This window comes from Magnolia sinica, chromosome 15 (assembly GCF_029962835.1).
Source record: "Magnolia sinica isolate HGM2019 chromosome 15, MsV1, whole genome shotgun sequence".
Lineage (NCBI taxonomy): Eukaryota > Viridiplantae > Streptophyta > Magnoliopsida > Magnoliales > Magnoliaceae > Magnolia > Magnolia sinica.
This window is the reverse complement of record NC_080587.1, coordinates 10,585,165-10,612,352: the sequence shown is the minus strand read 5'-3', so window position 1 is coordinate 10,612,352 and position 27,188 is coordinate 10,585,165. Positions and strand designations below refer to the sequence as shown.

General features: G+C 39.2%; 1 protein-coding gene across 1 annotated transcript; it reads right to left on the bottom strand.

The window, feature by feature from the left end:
• Positions 1 to 341: 341 nt before the first annotated feature.
• On the bottom strand, positions 342 to 27,188 carry LOC131227012 (COP9 signalosome complex subunit 2-like). The gene is made up of 12 exons (XM_058222705.1): positions 26,994 to 27,188; positions 21,164 to 21,256; positions 13,229 to 13,307; positions 7,630 to 7,870; positions 7,103 to 7,177; positions 6,872 to 7,006; positions 3,577 to 3,764; positions 2,537 to 2,605; positions 2,349 to 2,439; positions 2,054 to 2,188; positions 1,542 to 1,654; positions 342 to 795 (listed from the first exon to the last, which is right to left on the bottom strand). Exons 1-12 carry the CDS (start codon positions 27,001 to 27,003, stop codon positions 705 to 707), a joined length of 1,320 nt encoding a protein of 439 aa, XP_058078688.1. The 5' UTR covers positions 27,004 to 27,188; the 3' UTR covers positions 342 to 704.

Genomic DNA, 27,188 nt, shown 5'->3' with positions numbered 1-27,188 from the left:
TCGATTCCAAAAATCAGCCTCATTCATAACTCAGGTGGGCCACGCCAAAGAGAACATATGAAATTGGGGAGGGAATCAGCACCCTTCCCCCACCAGATGAGCAATTTTTTTTTGCCAGAGCACTACAGTGGCCCACCTAACGAATAGCCCAGATCTCACAAACGTTCCTTGGCACGTGCAAAGCAAATCGAGATACTTGAGGACTGTAGAGATCCAGGGCCCACAGGGCTAGGCCACTTAAAAGTTTTTTCTAAGCTCAGAACCAGGCCTGGCTCATTGCCAGCTCAAACAACAAACAACAGGGGAAAAAAAAGAGAGATTTTGGGATTCGTATATGTACTAGCCATCCAAATAGCTATATACCTGTAATCATGATGCCCGAAAAAAATACATATAGGTTGATCCAAACGACAAATGAGAAACAGCCCTTGCCTGTCCATTTGCATTTTGTGATCCAAAATGAATATATACTCGAATTGCACATTCGCTTACACGAATCCCCTCAAGAATCGAACACGAAAAAAGGAAGAAGAGAAAAAAAAAAAAACCTTGTTATTCACAACTTGTCGAACGCTTCAAATACAATTTATGAAATGGGATTTCGGGATGAATGAAAAGCCTCCCAAATGCCCGATTTCCACCACATTTGTAGTTCCAGAAAATGGAACTCCAAAACATGGATGTGTGTTGTGCCTCTTGAATCTTCAACCTATCTCGTTAGTGACTGTTTGGTATAGAGACCTAAGCTGGGTGTTCCATTTATCTATTGCAGCATATTTCTTTATCCCCTTCGATCTGCACAGCCATTTTTTTTTTTTAATAGAAAAGAGAAAAGAGAAAGAAAAAAAAAAGTTCGAACAGCTCTGGTACTAAAGCCTGAATCAGGTAGGCCCCACCACCCCGATGAAACAGCCAAAAAGTAGGCCTCAGCATTTTGCTCATATGGGCCACATTAGTACATTGACTGCAGACCTAGACAATCTTCTTGACCAGGTACTGTCAATGGGCCAGGTTGGCCTGTTGGGGCTTTTGAGGCCGGCTTGTTTTGGGTGGAGCTTGAACTGAAACAGTAGACCCATGAACCAGGCCCTCGCATAAAACTTACGCTCTGTCCTGGCTTGGGCCATGGCTAAGAGCCTGTCAGCCAGCCCGGTTATGGTTTCAAGGGCATTCTTGTCATAATCATGCATGGTGGGGCACACTTAAATGAAGAGCCCAGATCTTGCACAAAAGTGGGTTGTCGTGGCTCGGGCAGCATATAAAACTGAACTCAGGCCTAGGTTTTATTTTGCAGGCTGGGCTTGGACAGACCACCACCCAGCAGCCTCTGCCATTGAGAGCCCTAATTTTTAACACCATCCATTGTTTATAGGCACATGTGACCCACCTGAGGAGTTGATACCACATTTTTGGGCCAGGCCAGCTACATATAATGCCCCACCTGATGCACGATTCAGATGTATATGGCAAGGTGCGTGGAGAGTGGAGACTAAGCTAAGCCCTGAATTAGAAAGAGATGGATAGGGTGGAGGGTTTCTGACCTGTCACCGCGCTCAAATAGCCGTTTCACTTGATCGATGTTCCCATGAACTCGGTTGTCCAAAATTAGGGAGACTAAAAGCGACTCAACTTCTTTTTCCGGCACATTGAGCTCCTGAAGATCAGATAGAAGTTTAGTGATACAATGATGATTGCAGTCCTGCCAACAAGAGCAGGAGGGCAGTCACGTCTCACACGTGCCAACATGCAACATGTGTGTGCGATCCAAGCTGTTCATAATGCTTGACCAACCATGAATTCAGGCCAATATGGATGGTCAGAAAAATTGATGCATGGTCCATATTCAGTGCACGAATGCAGCCCAGCAGATGTGCGGTTAGGCCTGACTTTTGGGCCAGTGTATAGACACAGTCGAGGGCCCACCCAATGAGCAGCTACAATTTTGCACATGTGAGAAAGAACAATCCCTTTTTTTAAAATTATATTTAGAAAAAACAGTTGTCAAATGACTCCTGCCAACAGAGGAAGAACAGTAGGAAATTAAAACCATCACCATTGATATGAAGGGGATTCTGATTCTCGTGTACGGCTTGATAAGCTTAAGTAATACTTGGGTTCTGATATTCTTCAACAGATCTTCAATATAATTTCGGATGAACGGATCGTCCATGATCGTTCTTCTGTTACTCTGAATAACAAATTTGCAATGGCAACCACATCAGAGAAAAAGGAAATAGGATTTTAAAAAGAAACCCAAGGTATAAATCATGATTTACACTAGCACTGGTCTTGAAAAAAAAAAAAAAACCTAATATATGAGACATTCACTTAGGTATAAATATTTCAACCTTCAAGATTTTCTCAAACTCCATTATATCATTCCGTTGATATGCCGCTATCAGATTTGTCATCGCTAAGATTTCGGGGTCATTTTTGTATCTGCGCAATCATCAAAACTGGTTGCCCAGTGAACAAAACCAATATCGAAACGAGACGATCTTGAAATGAAAAGAGGGAGAACTCAAAGAAAACTTACGGTTTTGCCTCTTGTCCATCAAAAGGGTTCACTTCAGATTCCATTAGCATGTTGGCCAGAACCAAATACCTGTTGAGTGATACAGCACAAAGATCAAGTGAATGTGAGTAAACAAGTGTTTGGTATTTGGCAAGTGGGCCCCATGTTATCATGAATCAAACCATTGGTCTTTGGGCCCCAAATGTACCATCAGGTCCATGACATAATCATAGTTCTAAAACTCGCTGACTCGACTCAAAACTTGGCCGAGTCAACTCAACTCAGGGAATTTCCAAGTCGAGTCGGTGAGAAATCCAAATCTGAATGTGCCTGCACGAGTTTTGGAAAGACTCATCGAGACGACTCAAACTCTGCCGACTCGATGCAACTTGCGTTGATTTGGTATAGTCACTCACCCAGTCAAAGCATCATTTTTTTTAATAAGATATAATACAGTAGGAAAGATTTGAATGCCAGACCTCTAAGAGAACTGAGCCATTGAACCACTTCCATCTTTATATTTTATATTATTTACCACATTAAAAATATTTACTAATATCCCTGTTATTTTAATAATAGTAGTAAATATTGAGTCACAAAAGGACGAGGTGGAGGTAGTAAGAAAAGACTTGATGACCTACGGTCTAACTGAAGTCATGGCCCTTGATAGAGTGGAATGGTGGAAAAGAATTCATTTAGCCAGCCCCAATTAGTTGGGATATGGATTAGATGATGACGATGAAATATCGAGCCAAGTCACATAAAGGCCCATTTGAGTCTTTGAGTTGACCTGACCCGACATTGAATCGAATTAACATCCCAGATTGGAAGCTCCTAGCTATCCAATATTTAGAGGCAAATGAAGCAAGGCATAGGATTGTTACTTTGAAGACATTTTGGGGCATACGCTATCCATGGTGGGTCCATCAGATCGATGCTCTCAACCAATGACACAGACCCACATGTTTGGAGTGAAGGCACTAGGATCATTTACAGCGTATAAATGGAGAGAGAGAGAGAGAGAGAGAGAGAGAGAGAGAGAGAGGACTTCTAAAGCGTACTTCAGGCATTGAATACGCCTTTGGTTCCCAGCTTCATCGTAGTTCTTAAAGGCTTCAAAGAAATCAGTTGCTGCCTCTGGCCATTGGCGCTCTGCCATGTGCATCTTTCCACCAAACTCATGAATTATTCCCATGATCCGTGGATGGGGTATTGCTGATTTTATCGAAAGTGCTTTCTGGTATAGTTGCTGCAATAAATCATATTACCAGAAACAAATTCAATCTATACACGGTGAGAACAACAGGCAACAACTATAAGTATAACTGCAATCGAGCAGAAACACAGCTTGCATCAACAAATTCAAGTATAGTTTTTTGACTGCATCAGAATATTGGTACAGTATCACCAAAAGAAGGGGATAAGAAAAAGAAAGAGAGTTACACTGGCCAATGTTACCAACACTTTCGGCCAGACCATAAGCTGCATGATAGGACATGGGGCATCCATTGTTTTCCAATGCCCCAAAAAACACAGTTTCTCTCTGATAAAGATCATTTCCACATACATTCATGGTGGGACCAACATGTACCATGGCTTGTGAACCTAGTCATATATCTGAAATTATCCTAGTTACTTGCAGAAGTGGATTCCTTAAACATGATTACCAGGCTTTACAAGGATGCACCTTCTAGATGGATTACAGTGCTTTAGGTAAAAATCTTCAACCTGGCAAATCAAGCAAGACAAGAAGTAGCTGAATGGTTGCTTAGACAAACTAGCAAAACTCGGGCTAGCAAATTCACGGTACAAAAGTATAAGATTCATCAGCGAGTCATCAGTGAGACGACTTGATAAATTCCGTCGACTCATAACCGAGTCAACTTCACGAGTAAGTTTCCCACTGACACAGCTCGAAATCTTGCAGTGTTGAGTTGGGCTGAGTTTAAGCCAAGTCATCAAGTTCTAGAACTGTAATGGGCCCTATGGTTCTTCAGATTGATTATGAGAGCTGGAAGGGTTTGTAGACCTGCAGTAGAAGCAAAAGGAGCAGTTTTGGGAAGAGAATCACCTTTTGTGGTTCCTTTCCACCAAGGTTTTGGTGCCAAGTTCGTATTTGCTCCTTCCATCAACTTTTTATATTCAATTTGGTCGACCATTGCATCTATCCTCCAGCAAGAGTGCTTTTGTAGCATCACTGTTGCAATAGCCCTCCTAGCAAATTTGGGGTTGGCTTCTAAATAGTATATCACCAAAGTTTGATGATTGGCTGCCCGCCTAACCTCAACCTTGCTCTTTTACCAAGGCTCTTGAAGCCAGCCATTGCAGAGGTTCAGATTGACACCATTCACTTGCCAGCATGGTCCAATCAGTATTGATCCCCAGCCCAACTATTACATGCACGCCCAAAGGAGCAAACAAACAAACCACTAAGCAAGCAATGTCTCCTTGCTTTTTCCACCCCAAATCATGGGTGAGATGTGTAGATATTTCTAGGCCGTAGGCCTTCTCTCTCTAGACCATGGGCCATCTCTTATTTTTCTTTCTTTTGTTTTTTCCTCTTTCTTTATGTAATTTGAGACATCATTCAATTTAAATAAGAAGGGAGCCGGACGTCCAGCCCCGGTTACAGTTTTCTCTCCCAAAAGATTTTCCCCCCCTCTAACATGATATCAGAGGAAAAAAAAAAAGATCCCAGGCTTTTCTCCTCATCCTCCCTTCTTGATCTCCCTTTCTCTTCTCTATTTTTTCTTCTTCCTCCTCCCTTCTCTTTTTTTCTTTCTGCTTCTCAGATTTTTCTATCAGTTTGAGAGTCTTTGAAGACTAATCAAATGGTTGAAAGTGATTGACGAGGAAGGATATTGCAGTAGTTTCTAATTTTCTTTTTAAGGGTTGCTGGACATTCAGTTTTGTTCAGGCTTTTGGGGAGTTTTTCTTCCAGCTTTTTCAAAAATTGGTTTGTGGCAGCTAGGGTTTGTTGGATATTTTCTTTTCGACATTTTTTTGGGTTCTTTTCGTTCTGATTTAAAATATTCTTTTGCTGCCAGCAATCAGGTATTTGAGATTTGTTTTTCTCTTTTAAGATCAACATTTGTTGATTATCTAGTGAACTTAGCCACAAGATCCCCTTCTCTTCTTTGATGGTTTGATTTGGAGAAATGAGAATAGGTGCCTTTTTGAAAATTTTGGGTCTTTTTTTAGACTACACGAGCTCTAGTTAGTTATAGCAGTTTTTTGTATTGATTGGTGTAAAGTCTTGATATGTCATACTCTTTTAATTGTTTGGGATTAAATATGGCTTCTTCTTCTTTCTTTTCTTTTTTTTTTTTGAAAAATCAATTTCGGCCCTGTTATAGGTCAAATTTTCCGTTACAACTGTTACGACCCATAACATGTAATAGTTATCACTGTCATCATTATGTAACCCGTTATGTAACTGTTTTAGGATACCTTGATTCTGATGCAGATTGGGCAAGTTCGCCATATGATTAGTGCTTTACGATAGGATACTGTATTTTTTTTTCCGAGGGCAACCTCGTTACCCAAAAGATTAAAAAGCAAACATGTTGCGTAATCCAGTGCTGGAGTTAAGTACCATGCAACAGCGAATACCGCGTGTGAAATTGTGGTTAAAAAGTTTTTTTTGTTGAATTAGGATTTTTAGTAAACACTCCTATCCCTATGTATTGTGAAAATCTAAGTTGCAATTCATATAGCTTCTAATCTTGTTTTCCATGAGAAGACAAAATACATTGAAGCCTCTCTAATCCTTCTCAGATCCTCTGGCGAATGTCGTTTTTAGTTGTCTTATGGAATATTTGGGGGAAGTGTAACGCTAGATGTTTTCGCAACAAAAAATGTCCGTAGGAAGAGGTTCTTTGGAAAATCAAAAGGGATATTTTGGATTGGGCATGTTCATCTGCTAAAGTGGATTCTTCTCTTGCGCGTTTTTTTCTTAAGTTTTAGCTTTTCTTTGCTGCCCTTATATTTTTTTCTCAGGTTGTTTTCAAGCTGTGTTTGTGTGTGACAAGATGTATAAAGTAGGTTATGAACATATTGCACTTGAAGTTTGGCACTTTGGGCCTTCAGCCTATCATGTCACATATGAGAACTAGGAACATCTTAAAGAGCCTAAATCATGATTGTATCCAAACCAAAAGAAGTCCTAACAGTGAGGTAAATGCCATGGGCAAAATTTAACTTTCATGATTTAGAAGCCTAAGATGTAAATAGCCATTAGAACTTCTAGTTGAAGTTTCATCGCAAGGATTGAAAAGCATTACATGTAACAGAAATGGTAAGTTACAATACTAATTTACAAGTAAAAGCACTAAGAAAGCAATTAGGATGTCTAACCTTGAGTTTTTTGTTATTATTTGTTTCAGTATACATTTGTATTTCAATAGCATAGACCTCCAAAAGTTGTGTGCCTTTCTTATGATCATCTGTACCATCCTCTCGCCGACAAGATTTGTGTAGTTCCTTCAAGATCTGATTCATCCAAAGAATGTCAACACATCTATATTACCTTAAATATAAAATAATGAATGAACTAACTAAAATGCATTATTCGACCATCTGTGATACCTTACTCATCCGTCCATATTCTCTTCTGTCAAAACAAATCTTGCAAAGCTTAAGATTCGTCTTAAACCAGAGTCTCTGAGGAAAAGAAGGGGGGAATTATCAAAAATTAAGTACGACCCATGCTAAGATCACAAAACTCAGAAATGCTCAGGAAATTCAACCGAAGGCAAGATTGAAGGGGAGATTAATGGAAAATATACCAACAGGGCCTGCAGTATCTGGGCCATTCCTTGGGTAGGGTCCAACGTAAACATAACCTGGCACAAAAATTGAGTTGGTCCAGTCATCAGGTTGGCTAGACATGTATATTCAACCATTTAATCCTTTTCTCTAACTCTCCATTTTTTTTCCTATCCCTATAGCCCCTATGTTGAGTGAACTGACCTGATTTTTGGGTCAGGCATGTTCATGTTGGCAGATCTCACACCAGCCACGTTGGCACATGTGCCACAAACCTCCTTTTCAATCTGTCTCCGCACGTGTCCCCTTCCTATTTCTCCATGTCAGAACTAAATCAAACTTCTAACCTCATTCTTTTCCTCTTCAAGGGCCTTCAGTGTGGTCTGATAGAACTCTTGTAGAAGATCAAAGTTCTGACTTGCAGACCCAGAAACAAAGTCCATTATGTTGTTTATGCATTTTTCACTGTAGTTCCGTGTTACAGCTGACTTAATGTACGTCAACATCACCCTATAAGTGTCCATCATCTCTTTATACTTCCCTAACCGATAATAGAGCTTAACAGTTTGCTTTAGAGCTTTGAATCCCCTGATTAAGTGAAAACAAACTGTGAGGCAAATGACAATGACAACTGATATAAAAGAAACGCAACTTTCTTAAGAATGTTGCTAATGTAGTACATGTGCATGTACAGAAATTGAGATAGACATGCATATGAGTGAGATAACAAGGTGGCAATTCTCTAGAGTTTAAACAAATGGAAGACATGAGTATAAAATCTCCAAAATTCGTCAACTTGGCCCTTCTAGCTAAATGGCTATGGAGGTTCAGGGAGGAAAAGGATAATCTGTTGTACAAAGTTATCTCATGCAAATATGGCGAGGAAAGTGGGCAGAATTTCCCTGCATCATCCTTCAGATATAGAGCATCCGGCTTATGGAACACGGTCTTAGGTGTGGCTGACTCTTTCAGTGAGCACATCTCTCTCTCGAGGAACGGATCATGCATTTGCTTTTAGGAGGATAGGTGGTGCAGGGATCACCATTTAAGGGAAGAGTTCCCTTTGCTATTTAGAGTGGTCAGGGAGAAAGATGTTCTTATATCTCAATGCATGGTAAGGAAGGTGGTTCAATCAGTGTGGAGTCCGACTTTCAGAATAAATCATCTAGATGGGGAAATTATCGAGTTTGTCAGGATGATGGAGATGTTTCACAACAAAGGATTCCTGGGGAGGACTGTGATAAGTGGGTTTGGCTTCCCAACAAAACCTAGGGGTTTCTTGGTCTAGTCCTATGGAACTGTCAAAAAAGAGTCTACTAAGAAAGCTAAGTACCATGTCCATTGCATATGGAAACACCTGGTGCCTTTCAAGGTGGTGGCTTTGCTTGCCCGGGGAGCAAGAACAAAACCCTCACCACTATCATTTTGAGAAAAAGGGAAATAATCGTCACAAATGAATGTATTCTATGCTTGCATGCAAGGAAATAGTGGACCATCTCTTTATTCATTGTGGGTTCATCAAGGTGATTTGGAGAAATTCCTCTCATTGTTGGGAATGAGCTGGGTGATGGCCCAAAAGATGGGTGATCATTTGTTGATGTGGCACTTTGCTCGCTCTAATTGGAATAAAAAGTTGATTTGGCGCCTTGCTCTATTAGCCATTCTATGGGCGACTTGGTCAGAGTGAAACAACAGGTCTTCTAACAAGGCAGCATCTCCACAGCATGTGTTCCTCAAGGCTAGGTGGCTAGCTGTAAAATGGTTGAGCTACCAATGTGTTTAAGGGCAGCCCATTGGCAATCTTTGATGGTAGCTGAGGGGTTCAGTCTCAGTTGTATTAGCAGGATGATCTCTCATCATCCTCTTTGTCTCTTGCTCCCCTTTGTTTCAACAAAATTTTGGGTTGCCCTTCCGAAAAAAAAAAACATGGAAGGCATGAGAAATCATTTAGCTATTATTTTTTTATGGTTACCCCTCCTGAAAATCCAGGTAATTTGGTACAGGAGACCTTTCAAAACCATTTGGCCAATCGACATTGGTTTATTAAGATCTTTAGGCAATAGGTATCCAAATGAAAAAAGCTCTTTTAGATGGTATTAGAGCTTTCTTTGTTGCTAGATTCACACCTGCTTGAGGTGGAAGGCTACACTCATTCAACAAAGATGTGAAACTCATAGAAGAAGGCATCCTTGGATATTAGCCAATTGCATAGAATATTTATCAAAGTTCATTTAACCAGGTTTGTCTGGAAGAAAATAAGAAGAAAGACAAAATCCAAGATCAAACTGGTTGTTTCAGGGAAAAAGACCCCCTTATCTAGTGTTATTGCTTCAACATCACCAACATTGCTTCTCTTTTGCTAGCTAAAGAAGGCGTCAGCAAGCTAGATCTTTGTATCAGGAAATCCCCATTCTCCCGAAGTGCTTCTTCTTCTCTTCATAATTTCTTTTGATCTAGTTGAGAATACAAACACAACCTTTTATTGCTCAGGGAAAAAGACCCCCTTATCTAGTGTTATTGCTTCAACATCACCAACATTGCTTCTCTTTTGCTAGCTAAAGAAGGCGTCAGCAAGCTAGATCTTTGTATCAGGAAATCCCCATTCTCCTGATGTGCTTCTTCTTCTCTTCATAAATTCTTTTGATCTAGTTGAGAATACAAACACAACCTTTTATTGCTCAGGGAAAAAAGACACCCTTATCTAGTGTTATTGCTTCAACATCACCAATTGTTTCTCTTTTGCTAGCTACAATGGATTTTGTTCTCTCTTTTGCTAGCTAAAGAAGACGTCAGCAAGCTAGATCTTTGTATCAGGAAATCCCCATTCTCCTGATGCGCTTCTTCTTCTCGTCATAAATTCTTTTGATCTTGTTGAGAATACAGACACAACCTTTTATTGTGCAGTGTTTTATGTTTACTGTCTTGTGGATTTAGTCCCACATTGGATACTCGTGCAAAAGTAGTTTGTAACTCCTATCTATATAACAGGGTCAAGTTATTTAGTCTTGAGGGAGGGGGTGTGTAAGAATTACAGCACCATTGTCCATCTGATTAAGTAAATATTTTGTGAATAAATGTTTATAATATATCATTGTCATCGTCTAAGCCTTATCTTTTTTTTAAGGTAATGCTACCATGGATTGAACCTTGGATTAGTCACACACACTACATTGTCTCTACCAACTCAGCTAACAAGTGGGAGACATCGTCTAAGCCTTATCCCAATTAATTGGGATCGGCTAAATGAATCATGCTTCGCCATTCCACTCTATCAAGGGTCAGATAAAGCAAGGGCATTTTCAAACCGGGCTCGAGTGGGGTTGCCTGTGGGATGCAGAGGCACACTCGAGGTGGGCGGCCCGTGTGAGGTGGGTGGCTCGTGTGAAGCAGAACCCATGTGCAGCAGGGCCCACAAGGGGGGTTCGGCTGAGGTCCTAACCATGATGTGGGGCCTTGGCTATGAGATAAAAGAATTGATTCGTCATGCTCTATCAGCTCGAGCTTTCAAAGCAGGTGGTTAGTTGTCCTGCATCAAAGTGGTATCAAAGCGGACTCCTCCCCGAGGGTTATTAATACAAGGGCATTTTCACACTGGGCTCGAGTGGGGTTACTTGTGGGATGCAGGGGCATACTCGAGGTGGGTGGCTCATGTAAGGTAGGGCCCACCCGTGTGAGGCTGGTGGCTCGTATGAAGCGGAACCCATGTGAAGTGGGGTCCACAAGGGGGATTCGGTTGAGGTCCTAACCCATGAGATGTGGGGACTGGGCTATGAGATAAAAGGATCAATTCGACATGCTCTATCAGTTCGAGCTTTTAGAATAAGTGGTTAGCTGTCCTACATCACTAGACCTTCAATTAGACCACAAGTCATCAAGTGTTTTCTTACTACCTCCATCAACATCCTTTTCAGGCCTTCCTCTTTCCCACTTAGAGCCTTTATCTTGTAGCAATTCATTCATAAGTCTAGTCAATGCGGTTCTTTGTCTCCGTTGCACGTGACAAAACCATCTAAGTCTAATTTTCCTCATCTTACTACCTATCAATGCGACTCCTAAATTCTCAAATGCATTCATTTCTATTTCTATCCTTCCTCTTCTTGCTAGTCATGCATCTCAGCATAATCATTTCAACTACACTCATCCCATGAACATGTTATTCCTTAACTATCCAACATTTTGTCCCATAAAGCATGGCTGGTCTTAATAGCTATGCTATAAAACTTGGTTTTCAAATTGAGTGGCACATCTCCTTTTCTTCCACCTGAATTCTATGGGCAACATCCTTCTCAAACTCTCCACTCTCATGAATTATTGACCAAAGGTATTGAAAGTGGTCAGTTTAGGAAACTTCTTGGTCAGCAATCTTAACCGATTCCTCATTTCACTCATATTGTTACTAAAATTGCACTCCATATACTCTATTTTAGTCTTGCTAATTTTAAATCCTTTAGATTTTAAAGCATCCCTCTATAAATCTAGCTCTGTGTTTACGCCCTCCCTCGTCTTGTCAATTAAAATTATGTATCTGCAAACAACATACACAATGGGATCTCTTAATACTAATGCCCCATTGGCTCATCCATAGCCAATGGAAAAGGAACGGGTTCAATGTCGACTCGTAGTGTAAGTCTATGGTAATTGGGAAGTCACTTGTCTCTCCACTAATGGTCATCACATTTGTAACTACTCCCTCATACATATTCTTAATGACAGCATTTGTTACTACTCCCTCATTCATATTCTTAATGACATCAACATATCCTCTTGAAACTCCTTCCTTTTCCAACGCCCACCAAATTAACTCTGTAGGGACCCTACCATATGCTTTCTCTAAGTCAAGAAAGATCGTGTGGAGATCCTCCTCTCCCTTATTTCTCCATCAATTGTCTAAGTAGGAAAATAGCCTCGGTGGTAGACCTCCCAAGCATGAAACCAAACTGATTTCTAATACATTTGTCTCATGCCTCAGCCTTTACTCAATCACCCTCTCCCTAAGTTTATAATATGTGTTTTTTTAGTGTTATAAACCATGGTAAATATAGTATCCTTTCCTATAATCTATGCCTAATTACCAATGTAATTATACATCATTATTCATGAACATCAAAGATGATTGTTGAATAGTTGGTAGAATTATATGTAAAATCAATTTATGGCATGCATTAAAACTTTACAACTCAAAGACTCAACAACACAGCTTACAACATGTCAACCCAATCAACAACTTTCTTACCAAAGAATGATTTGATACAGACATTAAATACATATCCAAAATTAAAAATTAAAAAAAAAATTGAAAAAATAATCTTGAATATCTTTTTTTTACTTTTTCTGATATTTTTCCTTTTTTTTCTTTAGCTTATAAAAAATTTCAATAGATATGGCCTAATACGGGCCAATATAGTTATATTTAGAACCATGCTTGTGTCTTCACATGGTGTTATCACCTCCTGACTATTCAAGGTGTAGTTCACTCACTTGTTTTGCAATATTGCACTCGTGTCTTGCTGAGGGGGCTTTGCATGTGAATGACATGTTGGTGGTTCAATAGTTTCCGAGTTCAATTATGGACTACCTTCTAAGAGAACAATAGTTGGATGTCAGAAGCCCAATTTAAAGATAGTCTACAATTGAAGGTACCAAATCCCACCATGTTGAGTTTGAGAGGGGGCATTGAGAACGCACACAGCCTCTTTTATTGTGTTCTGTTTTATGTTTATCATCATGTGTGTTTAGTCCCACATCAGATACTTGAGGAAAGTGAGTTATACGTTGCAACTCCTATCTATAAAAAGGGGAAGTCATGTAGTCTAGTGGGAGGAGCAGGAGCAAGAATCAGAAGAATGATTTGAAGCAGGAGCAGCACCTGGTAGAAGGTCCATGCAACTAAGTTCATCAGTTCACCTTAATAAACTGCAAACCAGAAAAGCATCCTAAGAGACTCACCACTCTACCTTCTCTGGTTCCATGCGAACTACTTCAGCAAAACCAGCAAGTGCTCCCTCTGGATCAGTTTCCACCAAGCCTGCAAAAGAATTTATTTTGGATGTTACCACAATTTAACTCAAGGAATAACTGTGAATATAAAAATTCCATACAAAAGAAGTAGTGTGTACATAAATGCAGTAGTAAGCTAAAGGTTAAAATGGATATATTTTTATTGAAACAAAACATCAGCATAAATCTTATTTAACATAAGCACGACAAAATCAGCAAAAGAGGTTGAAAATAGAATTTGAAGGAGAAGAAAAACTTGCAAATATCCAACAGTATGAAAAACAACAACTCTACAATCCCAACATTAGCAGGTGAAGGAAGAATCTAAATTAAAGAAGGAAATTTACAGAGGAAGAAGAAAAATGTAACATTGAATCCCCCAACTATCCTAATCTCACCAGCATGCTTCCTCTGTAATGGTCAAAGGCACCACAAGGTGTGCCAAAAGGAAAGTGCTTCTCAAGACATGCACAACCGGCACTTATTCAACTTCACTAAATGCATTGGAGGCACATCCAAGTGGGATGATATTGTGGAAAGTATAAGGAGATATGCATATGCACATGTTGACTAACATCATCATTATCTAAGCCTATCCCAACAAATTGGGGTCAGCCGCACAAATCCTGCTTCGCCATTCCACTCTATCACGGACTATATCCTCAGTTAAACCATAGTTCCTCAGATCTTTTCTTACTACCTCCACCAATGTCCTTTTAGAACATTCCCCTTGCCCTTTAGAGCCTTCAACTTGAACCAACTCAGTCCTTCTAAGTGGTGCAATTCTTGGTCTCCATTGCCAATGGCCAAACCATTTAAGCCTACTTCTCCTCATCTTATTACCTATTGGTGCTGCTCCTAAGTTCCCTCGAATGAATCCATTTCTAATTTTATCCTTACTTGGCTTACCACCCATCCATGCCAGCATCATCTTTTCAGCTACACTCATCCTATGAGCATGTTGTTCCTCAACCTGCCCAACATTCTGTCCCATAAAGCATTGCTGGTGTTATAGCTATCCTATAATATTTCCCTTCAATTTGATTGGTACTTGATGATCACATAAAACTCCAAAGGCACATCTCCGCTTCTTCCACCCAACTTGAGTTCCATGAGCAACATCCTTCTCATTCTCACTGCTCTCATTAAGGGAGAGATTGAGAAGGATGACTAACATCTCTTATTAAGAATAAAACAGGAGACCAACATGGTAATCTATCATTAATAAATAAACAGCAGGCCAATATGGTAATCCACATAAATACACATGTATATATACATATATCAGAATGGTAAGAGGCAAGGGTCTAACACTCAAGAAACTTGTAGGTTCCTTTGGTTCGATATTGGTATGCCAACACAATTATACAACGACATGGCATCCATTTCACATCATAACACTTCCGCTGCACCTTTATTTGTTCCTTTCTTTTCTTTTCTTTTCATTCTTTTTCTTTTCTTTTTTTAATCTTTTGGAGATATCTCCCATTGCATCTTCACCATAAATACAAGACATTGCGTTAATCAGGCACCAAAGAGATGGACCATGCTCTTAGTTGCTCAAGCTAAATAAAGGGAAGGAGTGGCAACAAATACAGGATCCTGAAGTCATTTCCAATGAGCTTCAACTACAACACAGGTTAGGTAAACACACTAAGGGCCTGTTTGATTTCAATTTTACAATGTACATACATTGTAAATATTTACATTGTAAATAGTAATCATTATTTACACTACTATTTCCTTCTCTTATCCCAAAGTTGACATTCACAAGTTAAAAGTTGTGGTGCAAAACAGAGGCGGAAAAAATTTGGGGTACAAAAACTGTGGGGGCCACCATGATGTATAAGATCATATCCATGCCGTCCATCCATTCCGCCAGCTCATTTTAGGGCATGAGCCCAAAAATGAGGCAGATCTAAAGCTCAAGTGAACCACACAAGATTAAAAAGTGGGAATTGCTTGGGTGCCACAGAAATTTTGAATCAAATTGATTTATTTTTTATTTTTTCCCTTTATCCATGTCTGTATAATCTTATGAACAGGTCGGGTGACAAATAAACATTAGTGTGGGCCGTAGGAAGGAATTAACTTTCAACGGTTGAGGTCCATTATAACCATTGTTGATGTGTTGTGGTCCATTTGAGTTGTGGATTTGTCTCAATTTTGGACGCATGGGCTTGTGGAATGGATGGACAGCATGGATATAACATACTCATCACTGTGAGACCTACATTTTTGTGCCTGTACAAATACATGAAATTCAATTAAAATTTTCACAATTTTCAAGGCAGTAATTTCTCAAAAATAAATAAATAAATAAATAATTTGTAAAAGGTAATAATGACCCATTTACATTGCATTTACAGGTAATAAGGAAAATCAAACAGGCCCCAAAGGAATTAAACACTTCATGAGCAGGAGAGATATGGAAAACTTACGCCACATAACACTCTTGGAATATAATAAATCTGATACACCACTGGATACGGAAATTCAGGCCATAATAATTTGTTCAATGCAACTTCACCAATGAATATGATGGAATTTTTTAGGGTGAACATGCTTGATGAACACAACAATCCTATTAAACGGTTACATGATGCTAATCTTGAGGGCCTATGAGAAGCTACAATAATAAGAATAAGAAACGCTAGAAGAAGAAGAAACCCTAGAAGAAGAAGAAGAAAAAACCCTATGAGCACTTCGGCTCTAATACCACATAACATTCTTAGACTAAAAAATACACCACCGGATATGGAAATTCAGGCCATAACCATTTGTTCAATGCAACTTCACCAATGAATATGACAGAATTTTTTAGGGTAAAAACATGTTTGATGAATACAACAATCCAGTTAAACAGCTACATGGTGCTAATCTTGAGGGCCTATGAGAAGCTACAGTGAGGAGGAGAAGAAACCGTAGAAGAAGAAGAAGAAGAAGAAGAAACAATAGGAGCATGATACCATGTTAAACGGCTACATCGTGCTAATCTTGAAGGCCTATGAGAAGCTACAATGAGGAGAAGAAAAAAGGAAGAGAAACAATGGGAGAGAGAGAGAGAGAGAGAGAGAGAGAGAGAGAGAGAGAGAGAGAATGAGATGTGTTGTGTATTGAAACCCTAGCCCTCAATTACAATAGTAAAAACATGAATGGGCCCTGTGGGCCTTATTACATGGTCTTGTGAATGGATCTCATGGGCCTTATTACATGCACTTGGGCCCAATGGGCCTTATTCAAGTATCAACCTTTCAACAAATCCTAATTAGGCAAAGACCAAAGACACAGCATGAATAATCTACAGTGGCTGTAGTCATGGAATAGTTGCCCAACCTAGTGTGGGAGCAAGAGCGGGTTCAAATGCAGTTGTGCACGAGCTGGGAAGTGTCTATTTCAAAACATTGGGAAATGTAAACACAGTGGAAGAGGTAGTGTGCTACTACAATTGAAATCGTGCTCTTAGCTCTATCACACACGCACACACACATGCACACATATAAAATCATGCTCTTAGCTCTATCACACACGCACGCACGCACGCATGCACACATATAAAATCATGCTCTTGAAGAACACTCTAGGCCACAACTTTTATTAGGTAATCATTGTGAATGGGAGTGAATCGAAATACGAGGGGAAAAAAGCTTCTTCCCGACATCAGCATGATGAACTAGCCTCTCCCCGGATAAGGCCAGCTTTCTCTCTTGAATCAGTGCATCAACTATAGATGTTGCCCCGACTACAAGAACTTCTCCAGAGATCAAACGACAAATGGAACAACCTCACTCAATAACACATCCCTGCCCTACCTCTAGTGCTTCCCCCACTTCCTCAGTGCCATGACAAGATGACTCTTTCATGAGATGATTCTTTCATGGGTGGGCATGTAATAAGAGAATACAGAGGTCCCCTTTTAGGGGGGTAACTCGAACACCAAGAGAGGGATTGAACCCCCGAGTTGGGAGCCGTGCCAACCAAAGGCAATTTCCTCCATGTAGTCTGGATTGCCCCTCCCCAAGCATATCATAAGGAGTATAATGTTGTTGTTGTATGTAGTATGTTGAATGTAGTCGTGATATGAAGGATTTGCATGGTAGTGTTGCCAATGGGGATTCTAGGCACAAAACTTTGCACTTCAAGCAGACTCACTGACTTGCAACAACGCATATGCCTTATTACATGCAAACTCGCACCCCATGATATGAAGGATCTATGTGGTAGCTCTGCCAATGGGGGTTGCTGGCTCAAAGATGTGTGTTTCAGGCAGAACAATTGACTCATGACAACATATACCTCATTACATGACGACACATTGTTCCTCTACCAAAGAAAGACATGATAGTTGAGTTAAGCACTTCCATGACATTGCTATGTTGTTTTACAATGCACCAAATCTTCTGGGAAACTAAGTTATAGCACTTTCTTCCAATGCCTAACTTCACCTTGTAATGATGCACTAGCTGGTTCCATTGTTCAGAGTATCCCCAATATTATCTTATGCAGGACACATGATTTAAAGCTAGCATGCAATGTGGATATTATGAAAGAGTTCATAAAGTAATTCAATTAACAAAAGATGCTAACCCATTAAGTAATTAAGAGTAAACAATAGGAAATAAAATCTTATTTAACCTAAATCACATGCCCACATGCTAAGAAATCATATAAATCAATTAAAACTAGGCCCGATGGAAGGATATAACTTCCAATTTAGCATAGCACGCTCGACACTCAAGAGACGGATTTGTAGGTTTTATGTTAGGTTTATGAAGGGGAAAATCTGAAATTTGAAAAATTATGGTTCATGAGAATTGGGGATTTTGGAATTAGATTTTGTTAGAAATTGGGAAAAATAGGAAATAGAAGATCTAGAGTTTAGAAGGTTGTAATGGAAGGGGAAAAAGGAAGACAAGAAAAGAAGAAGAATACATTTCGAAAAAGAGAGAGAGGAAGGATGTACTTTGGAAAATCCACCACCAAACAAGCTTCTACCCTTCCACAATTTAATTGGAATGTAGGGTTTCTCAAAAAAACCATAGAAAATAAGGAGGAAAATTCCTCACACAAGAGAGATTTTCTCAAAAAACCCTAGAGAAGCTCTCTTGTGTGAAGGAATTTTCCTCCTCATTTTTTAGGGTTTTTTTTTAGAAACTCTTCATTCCAATTAAATTGTGAAAGGATAGAAGCTTGTTTGGTGGTAGATTCCCCAAGGTACATCCTTCATCTTTCTCTTCCCCGAAAGGTATTCTTCTTCTTCTTCTCTTGTCTTCCTCTTTTCCCTTCCATTACAACATTTTAAACTCTATATCTTCAATTTCCTATTTTTTTCAATTTCTAAAAACCCTAATTCCAAAATCTCCAATTCTCATGAACCCTAATTTTCCAAATTTCAGATTTTCCCCTTCCTAACATTAATCATAAAACTTACAAATTTATCCCTTGAGTGTGGAACGTGCTTATGCTAACTTGAAAGTTCTATCCTTCTATCAGGCCTAGTTTTAATTGATTTTTGTGATTTCTTATCATGCGGGCATGTGATTTAGGTTAAATCAAATTTTATTTCATATTGTTTACTCTTAATTACTTTGTGGGTTAGCATCTTTTGTTAATTTAATTACTTTATGAACTCTTTCTTAATCTTCATGTTGCATGTTAGCATTAAATCATGTATCCTGCATTAAATTTGGTATCAGAGACAGATTTAGCATAGGATTTTTCTGTTACATCTAGGTTAGAGTCACATCTAGGGTAAGTAGAGCATACATTGCATAAAAGATTATATTGCTGAATTTATTTTTATTTTTTTTTAAGTATCATATTGCTGAATTTTCAGCTAGCATTTCCACTCATACCATTGCTGAAATTTTAGCATTGTAATCTCAAGTTGTCACATTGCTGAATTTTCAGTTTGTAATTTTCATATTACACTCTTGCTGAATTTTCAGTTTGGCACCCTCGGATTACCAACTTACTGAATTTTCAACATAATATTTGAGGGTAGTGGTTTCTTGAATTTTCATATTAGTGTCCCTAGTGTGTCCAACTTGATTTCTAGGTTGGTTTTGTCTTTGTCATAACATTACCCTAGGATTTATGTTTTCCCCAAAGAGTTACCTTGTGTATGGCCACTCATTCTGAACATGGCTTTGGTCTCCATCCCACTATAAATCTAGAGCAGATTGTCGAGGCCCTTAACGCTATCAACAACTATCTGACAGCTATTGAAGCATACAATAGAACCACCGCAACTCGATTGTGATCAATGTACGTATCAATCAACTTGAAGCCTCCCTTCAGGTAAACCCCGACACTAAGGAAGATATCCAATCACAAGTCGGGGATCAAATTGAGATTGTGCCACTTGCAATTATTAGTCACGCCTTAAGCCAGATTGTAGAAAGTGATGATTGGTGCAGGAATTCAATTTTCCACACTTATGCCAGGTTACTAACACCGTGGGCTGCTTAGGTATGCTAGCCGTTCCTCACCCTCAAACCTATCGAGTCTCACGGGTTGACACATCTTTGATTCTTATTTCTTAGCGTTGTCCCATTCCTATTGAGTTTGGTTGATATTTTTGAACCTCTAGACAGTAGAACCTTCCACCAAACCTCCAATTTAGTAGTAGCCCCCACCCTATTATCATCAACTAGCACCATATAACATAGCTATATGCATAGCCTCTTGATTGCCTAACAATGTGCCCCATGTAACATGGAATAGCTATCTTGTAGATTTTTCCCTTAGGGGATATGACCATTGCCAATGGATAATCCATCCTTTCTCAAAAGCTTTTTTAGTGTGGTGCATGCAGGAACATACCGTTCCGTGCACATGCACCACATATGCCAAACATTTGCATGTGCCACCATTTGCTATAGGAAACACATCTGTCTCACTACAAGCCATTCTCGCTGTTATAATTGTACCCTCATATGAATCTTTGATGATAGAGATATTACTTCCCAAGATCCCTTTCTTCCACATCATCCAACACAACCATTCAAGGTCAAGGTATTCCAAACCGTAACGGCCGTTACATGACAATAACGGTGGTAACTATGTCGTAACAGCAATTACAGAAAACTGACCCATAACAACCCTTAATGGCCCCATAACAGTGTTACAGGGGGGCAAAATAGGTCTTTTCAACCCCCAAAAAAAGGCCGTAGCATCCATTACAAGGGCAGTAACAGCCATTAAGGCAACAGCAATGGCCGTTGCTGCCACGTTTACCATTATGGAATACCTTGTTCAAAGTGATCCATTGTGTGCTTTCTCCATATTGATAAAAGCCGTGCTTAGCTCTGTTTGATTTACAGTTCCCACGGCATCTTCTCAAACCCATATGATGGAAATTGTGAGGGAAGAGATACGTATCAATTAGGCATTGACCATGATTGCAAGTAGAAATATTGGAACATTAACCTATAGTATATATTGTGAATGAATTAAACGAATTTGCATCCATTTCGGAGATGCATCTAGGACTCTGTGTATCATTTTTTCTCATTAATAAATAAGCCTTTTCACTTTACCAAAGGCAAAGGGCAAAGAAGAGTAGATTTTTTGGAATGTAAATCACTTTATAAAAAACTTTGAACAGAAGTTGCCCAAGTCAAAACTGAGCCATTCCAAGTCAAAAGAATTTTGATTGCTGAGTCTTGTTTTCCTTCTGACTTGACCAAGCTTTAGGAGCTTTTTGTCAACTCAATTCAGCCAAAACTGATTCAACTATGCTTGCTCAATGATCAACTAGATGATTCAGTCAACACTGTTATATATTCAATGAAAACATCACCTACCAATGCATGATTATTTCTATCCGGGAAACTCACCATGCACATTTAAGTAAGATGTAATAGAAAACTATAGACATACCTTTTGAGTTATAGTACTGATTTCCGATATCAACATCCTGCTCCTCAGGTTCTTCCTCGGAATACTCAAATCCATAGTCTTCCATGTCCTCATCTAAAGATGCCAGCAGTAATTAGAATAAAGAACAAACAAAAATCATAAAACTAAAGCAATAGAGTCAACAATTAAATTTAATGTTGTATCTACAAAAAGAAAGGAAGCTTTTTGCACCATATTCAAAACTTTGATTCTCACAGCCATTCGAGCCTAAAACAAGAAACACTGCTTGTCTCAAATTAGCCATGATATTTTCCTAGTAAATAATAATGCCTTCAATGACTCCAACAGCGAATTTAGTTTTCTTTTCTTTTTCCCAGGAAAAATGATGCACAACGCATGCATGTGGATAAACGGTGAAGTGAGATCAATCAAAAAATTAAATTAAATAATCAAAATCCCAAATCACACCAAAATCATCAACTATCTCAAGAATTCAATATGAAACTATGAATAGTCTAGGCCACAATCAAGAAACTACGCCATGCGTGATCGTTGAATAGTAGAAGTTGGGATCTAGTGGATGTAAAAACACCCAATTAGCATAGGAATAAGTCTATTGCAAAAGGTAACGACTATTACTACCTAGGGTTTGCTTGATTAAAATGTAGGCTAACCTAGGGTTTGAAGAATTTGGGGAAAATGTAAAATTAGGCATTAGCCGGTTTAATTGGCTAAGGGATTTTGGGGCATGGATATTACTTGAGGGGAATTAGGAACTTATGTGGTTGGAGGTTTGGGGTTTTAGGTTAATTAGGAAAATTGGGATTCTACGGTTTGGAGATTTTGGAATTAGGGTTTTTAGAAATTTGGGAAAATAAGAAATTGGGGATCAAAGGTTTATGGTAGGGTTAGGGATGGGAAATAAAGGGGTTTTAATCGGGGAAAGCAAGAGGAAATCAAGGGATTGAGGGGTTGTTTGTACGGTCGGAGTATGGCAGTACGATCACATGCGTGGGTCGTTAGCATGGGTTTTGGGGTCCTCAATGGTTGGGTTCAACTGGGGTTGAAGTTGGATGATGAAAAGTTGAAGAAAAATATTATTTGGATGGGAAGGGAAGAATAAAGATGAAGTTTTGAGAAAAGACATCTTTTGGATAGAAAGAAAGAGAGAAGAAAGATGATAGATGAAAAGCCTTGCACCTCCATTCAATGAGGAATTGAATCACACCACCCAAGCTCAAAATCACATGGAGTATTCTTCAAATCACATGAAGAAGAAAAAACACAAAGTTCTTTTTTCAAAATAGAGGCATTGGGGATCCACGCAACTCCCAACACCCCCCCCCCCTCTCTCTCTCTCTCTCTCTCTCTAGTAAAACATAAGATAGTCCAAAAATAATAAAATAAATGACAAAAACTACTCAAAACAAATAAATCTAAACAACCCTAAATTATTCGCGACCAATGGGGTGGTCCATGATCAAGAATGGTCCAAAAGTCCATCGTGCGCGATCCAACGGTCTGATCAATGCGCACACTCAATCTAATGGTCCAGACACCTCAAGAATGTAGCCCACATGCATCTTCCAAGTGTAAGGTCTTTGAAGATGCATCAAATGAATGTAGGATCTTCAATGGGGTCTTCAAAACAGTCCATTCAGCCCACTTGGGCCCATATAGTGGTCATCTATTCAAAGGAAAACTGGTGATGATCTCTTCCTCTGATAGACCCTGAATGGTGATTTGATGTCCTCATCAAAAAATAAGTCAATCAAGAGATCAAGGGGAAATTGCATGCAAAGAGGAACAATTATCAACCACCTGTCAAGAGGAGGTACACAATTCTCAGCCCACCTTGAGAGCATTTTCACTCAAGGCATGATTTTGTTAGCGTACACAGACCAACGTACCATAGAGGGTTAGATTTGCTCAATGTAGGCATGATTATCTGAAATTGCTAATAAAGTTTTTCTCTTGTAATCTTTTTTTTTATAAACAAGTATATTAAGGTGAGAAGGAGATTAACAAAGCGCATTCCCTACTCACAATTTTTCCCTTTTCTCTTTCTCTCTTCTTCTCCCCTTTATCCTAATTTCACATGGTATCAAAGCTCCACTGATCCACCCCCTTTCCCCTTCTTATCTCTTCATATTTCTCTTAATAACTTTTCTTACTCCTCTTCCTTCTCCTGTTTCAATTTCGACGGCCGTCTACCCATTTTACTCTACAAGATGGTGAAAGAGAGAGGGTTTCTCCATCACCACCCTACAAAATCAACTATAATGAATCAATGAGTCCTCTAGAAGCATTTTCTCCTTCGTTTGTCCTCTCTAGAAGAAGAATTTGCAGCATCTAAAGGAAGCAAATCCCTCTAGAGCTCTCTTAAGCTTCAAACAACACCGGATTCAAGTTATGGCAGCTTTTCCATCAATGGATCTAAGCCGAGAACCTTCCATAATGGCCACCACATGTGAGTTAGTACCCCTCCAACATCGCCAAATCTGAATTAGCTGACATTGCCGAATATGAGTCGGGACCCCTCCAACATCGCCGGATTTCAAACAGGACCCTTCTAAAGCCACTAAATTTCATTTTTGGCACCAAATATGTGCCAACATCTCTCCATCGTTGCCGGATCCGTTTCCAAACACCATATCTGAAAAAGGAATCCTTCCAGTGTTGTCAAATTCCTCTTCTTACATCTTTTCCAATATCAAATTCGAGCTTGGCAGCCCTTACTATCGTCAGATTTGCTCTCTGGACCGGCAATTGATACTGGATCTGACTTGCAAACGTCCGACGGTCGCTCGATCTACATCCAAGCCCATTTGTTGCTACTGGATCTAAGATACAAGCCGTCATATATTGTGGAATCTGCTCCGTAGACTATTAGCAGCCATTGGATCTACCCTCTCGCAACTGTTGTTGCCAAATATAATGCGCGGACTCAAACAGGCTTTGGATCTACCACCAGGAGACTATTTTGAGTATTTTTTCAGCTCTTTTAGTACTCTTTATCATCCCTAAGAATATCTTTTTGTTATTCTCTAAATGCGATATAATAAACACACCCAAATTCCATCAAGACAAATGCAATTACTACAATAAAACTAGATAACACAAATTATCTGGAGTGGTCTCAAGCAGCCTAAATGTATATTGGAACACAAAAAAGGTTAGGATATATTGCAAAAACAAAGAAACAGCCCAAGCCTAATGATCCCACTTATGATTAATGGAAATGTGAAAATTAGCTTCTGATGTCCCAATTCCTTATGTCCATGTAACCTAAAATTAGTCATGGTCTCTATCTCTTAATGATTGTGAAGGATGTATGGGATAAAGTAGCCAAGATGTACTCTCACCAAAAAGACTTAACCACCTCTATCAACTTCACATAGAGATTAACAATCTTGAACAAGGCGATGGAACCATGGAAGAGTACTTGCGAACTTAAATTAAAAAAGGGAAGAATTGAAAATTTGTCAAACAGTTATCTTTGAGTGAGAAGATCTGAAAAAATCAAATAAAACAACTCATAATCTTTAAGTTTCTCGCCGGTCTTCGTTCGGATTTCGAACATCCACATATACAGATTCTTAGGAGAGAATCTCTACCTTTCCTCAAATTTGTATATAACTACATATGAATACAAGCTAGACGACGAAATGAATCTCAAGTTATCCTTTCAGAAAGAGCAACCTTGACAATAGAATCTAAAGGTGGTAAAGGGCAACTTGACAAGGACAAGCTTAAATGTACACATTTTGGAAAAAGACGACATTTAAAGGAATACAATTGAATACTCCATATCAGCCCAAGCCTCATTTTACCAATATCTTCCACACTTTTATAGTTATATCATCTCTCCTTGCAGCCTTTCCTCATCCTTGTTAAGACTACCATTACCTCCCTTGCATGAATTCTCCAATAGTTCACACACTCTCCTAACCTTAGATCGAAGGACCCTCCTAGTTCTATTTCCATAGATACATCTTCATTCAAGAACTTATGGAAGTAGCCGCTTCATTTCCCATCTTTCACCAAGACCCCATGATCCCGCACTACAAAGTCCAGGGTCTAAGGAGCCTCCTAATCTTCATGCCAACATCATCATACAAAAACCTTTGGAAATAGCCTCTCCATCTCTCCCTAACCTCACCGTCTTTCACCATGACCCCTTGATTCCTCACCCCTAATACACCTAAATGATATATGCTCTACCTTTCCTCTCCCCATCTTTTGCTTGTTTGTAGACATCATTCTCACCCTCTCTAGTACTTAAGCTAACACAAATTCATCATACGATTTATACTTATCTTTCCTCGCTGGTTCTTCACTTTCTTTTAGCATTTGATCAATGTTTTCCAAATCATTATCGCATAATGTATCACACCCCTGGGATACAGAAAAATATCAATCATCGCATGTGATATATCGATTGTATCACGTGATGCATCGCTATTGTTGGGAAAGATGGGGAAACTTTGGGAAATTAGTTGAATTTTTCAATGAAACTTCAAAGATTGTTAAAAAAGACATCTATACACACTTAGAAATCAAAACATCACGAAAAACAAGTGCGCATAATAGGTTTCCTTTGTATGGGGTCCCAATTTGTGCGTTGTCTGACTGAACTGATGCAAGTATATTCAAAGTCAATTCATATAAAGGGAAGGACTTCTGCTCCCTAAGCACATATCTCCCACCATCTAAAGATGGTTTTAGGAATCTAGCAAGCATTTCAAAATTCAATTTTTCAGAAGCTCTTTTGTAAAATGAGAGAGGCACACAATGTCCTGAGACGCATGCAATCATCACCACCGACACCAGGTCCGCGTACAAAAAAAAAAAACATTAAAATTCCTCAAAACAATAATAACCAAACAATGATAGCAGAAGCAGCAGCATAGGTGGCGGATGGAGCATTACACCCATCATCATCATCTAAGGCTTATCCCAACTAATTGGGTTTGGTTGGGGTTGGCTAACACGGACCCTATTCCGCATTACACCCACCCAAACTCAAATAATGCATGCCTTCGTTTTCTACTTTTGGCAATCTAACAGTACTAAGTAGAAAAGACAGGGTTTGATTATCATATAGGGCTTATAAGTGACAACGTAAATTGCCTGATGCCAATCCATTTTCAAGAATGTATTTGAATCATTCAACTGAGTAAAAAGCTTTGATATTCTGTGTGTGTTTGAATCATCTAGTAGAGGGGGGGGCGGGGGGAAAGGATTTGATATTCTGCCAAAGCATGATGCACCGTTGCGCGAAATGTATGCGCCGTGTGGATGCACTTCAAGTTAAACCGCCCAAGTAGTGGGTCCCACTACAGACAAGCCATGACCGAAAATACACCCTGAGCACGTGATCATAATGAGGCCGATTGATAGACATCTAACCGACAGTTAAAAACAGAAAATAGTCTAGGATCCAAATTCAACAAACAAATAACCATCCATCAGAGGTCAGGATCATCTAATTGGTCTTATTTTGGTGTCATGGCCCATCTACAATGGGTCCCACTATTTTAGCCGTTAATTTGAGCTAAATACATTCCACGAGTGTAATTCCTGTTTACATGAGTATGGAGCAACACACTGCCAGAGTATCAGATATCTCCTCCATCTAATAGGCGTAGATTCATAAATCAATTCATTCCACATTAAAACATAATTCAGAAGATAAAAGAAACCAATCCAACCAATCAGTAAACCCAACCATTTCCATATGCCAAAAAAATCACAGCAAAAAAAAAAAAAAAAGCACCTAGAAATCCTAAATTCAGCAGCGGATGAAGGTGGAGAATGAGAAGGATAGATTTATAAAAGCAATCCATACCAGAACCCATGCTTTCGGGATTCAAAGAAGGCGATTCTACGAGTTTCAGCAAGGATTCTGATTTGCAGTGGTTTGCAGTAGAATAGAATAGAATTTGGATGGTTTTTATATCTGATTGGGGTTTTTTAAATTACGATTTCTGAGGGTTTTGGAAAGAGATGGAAAGGAAAACGTCTCTCTCTCTCCACTCTTCCG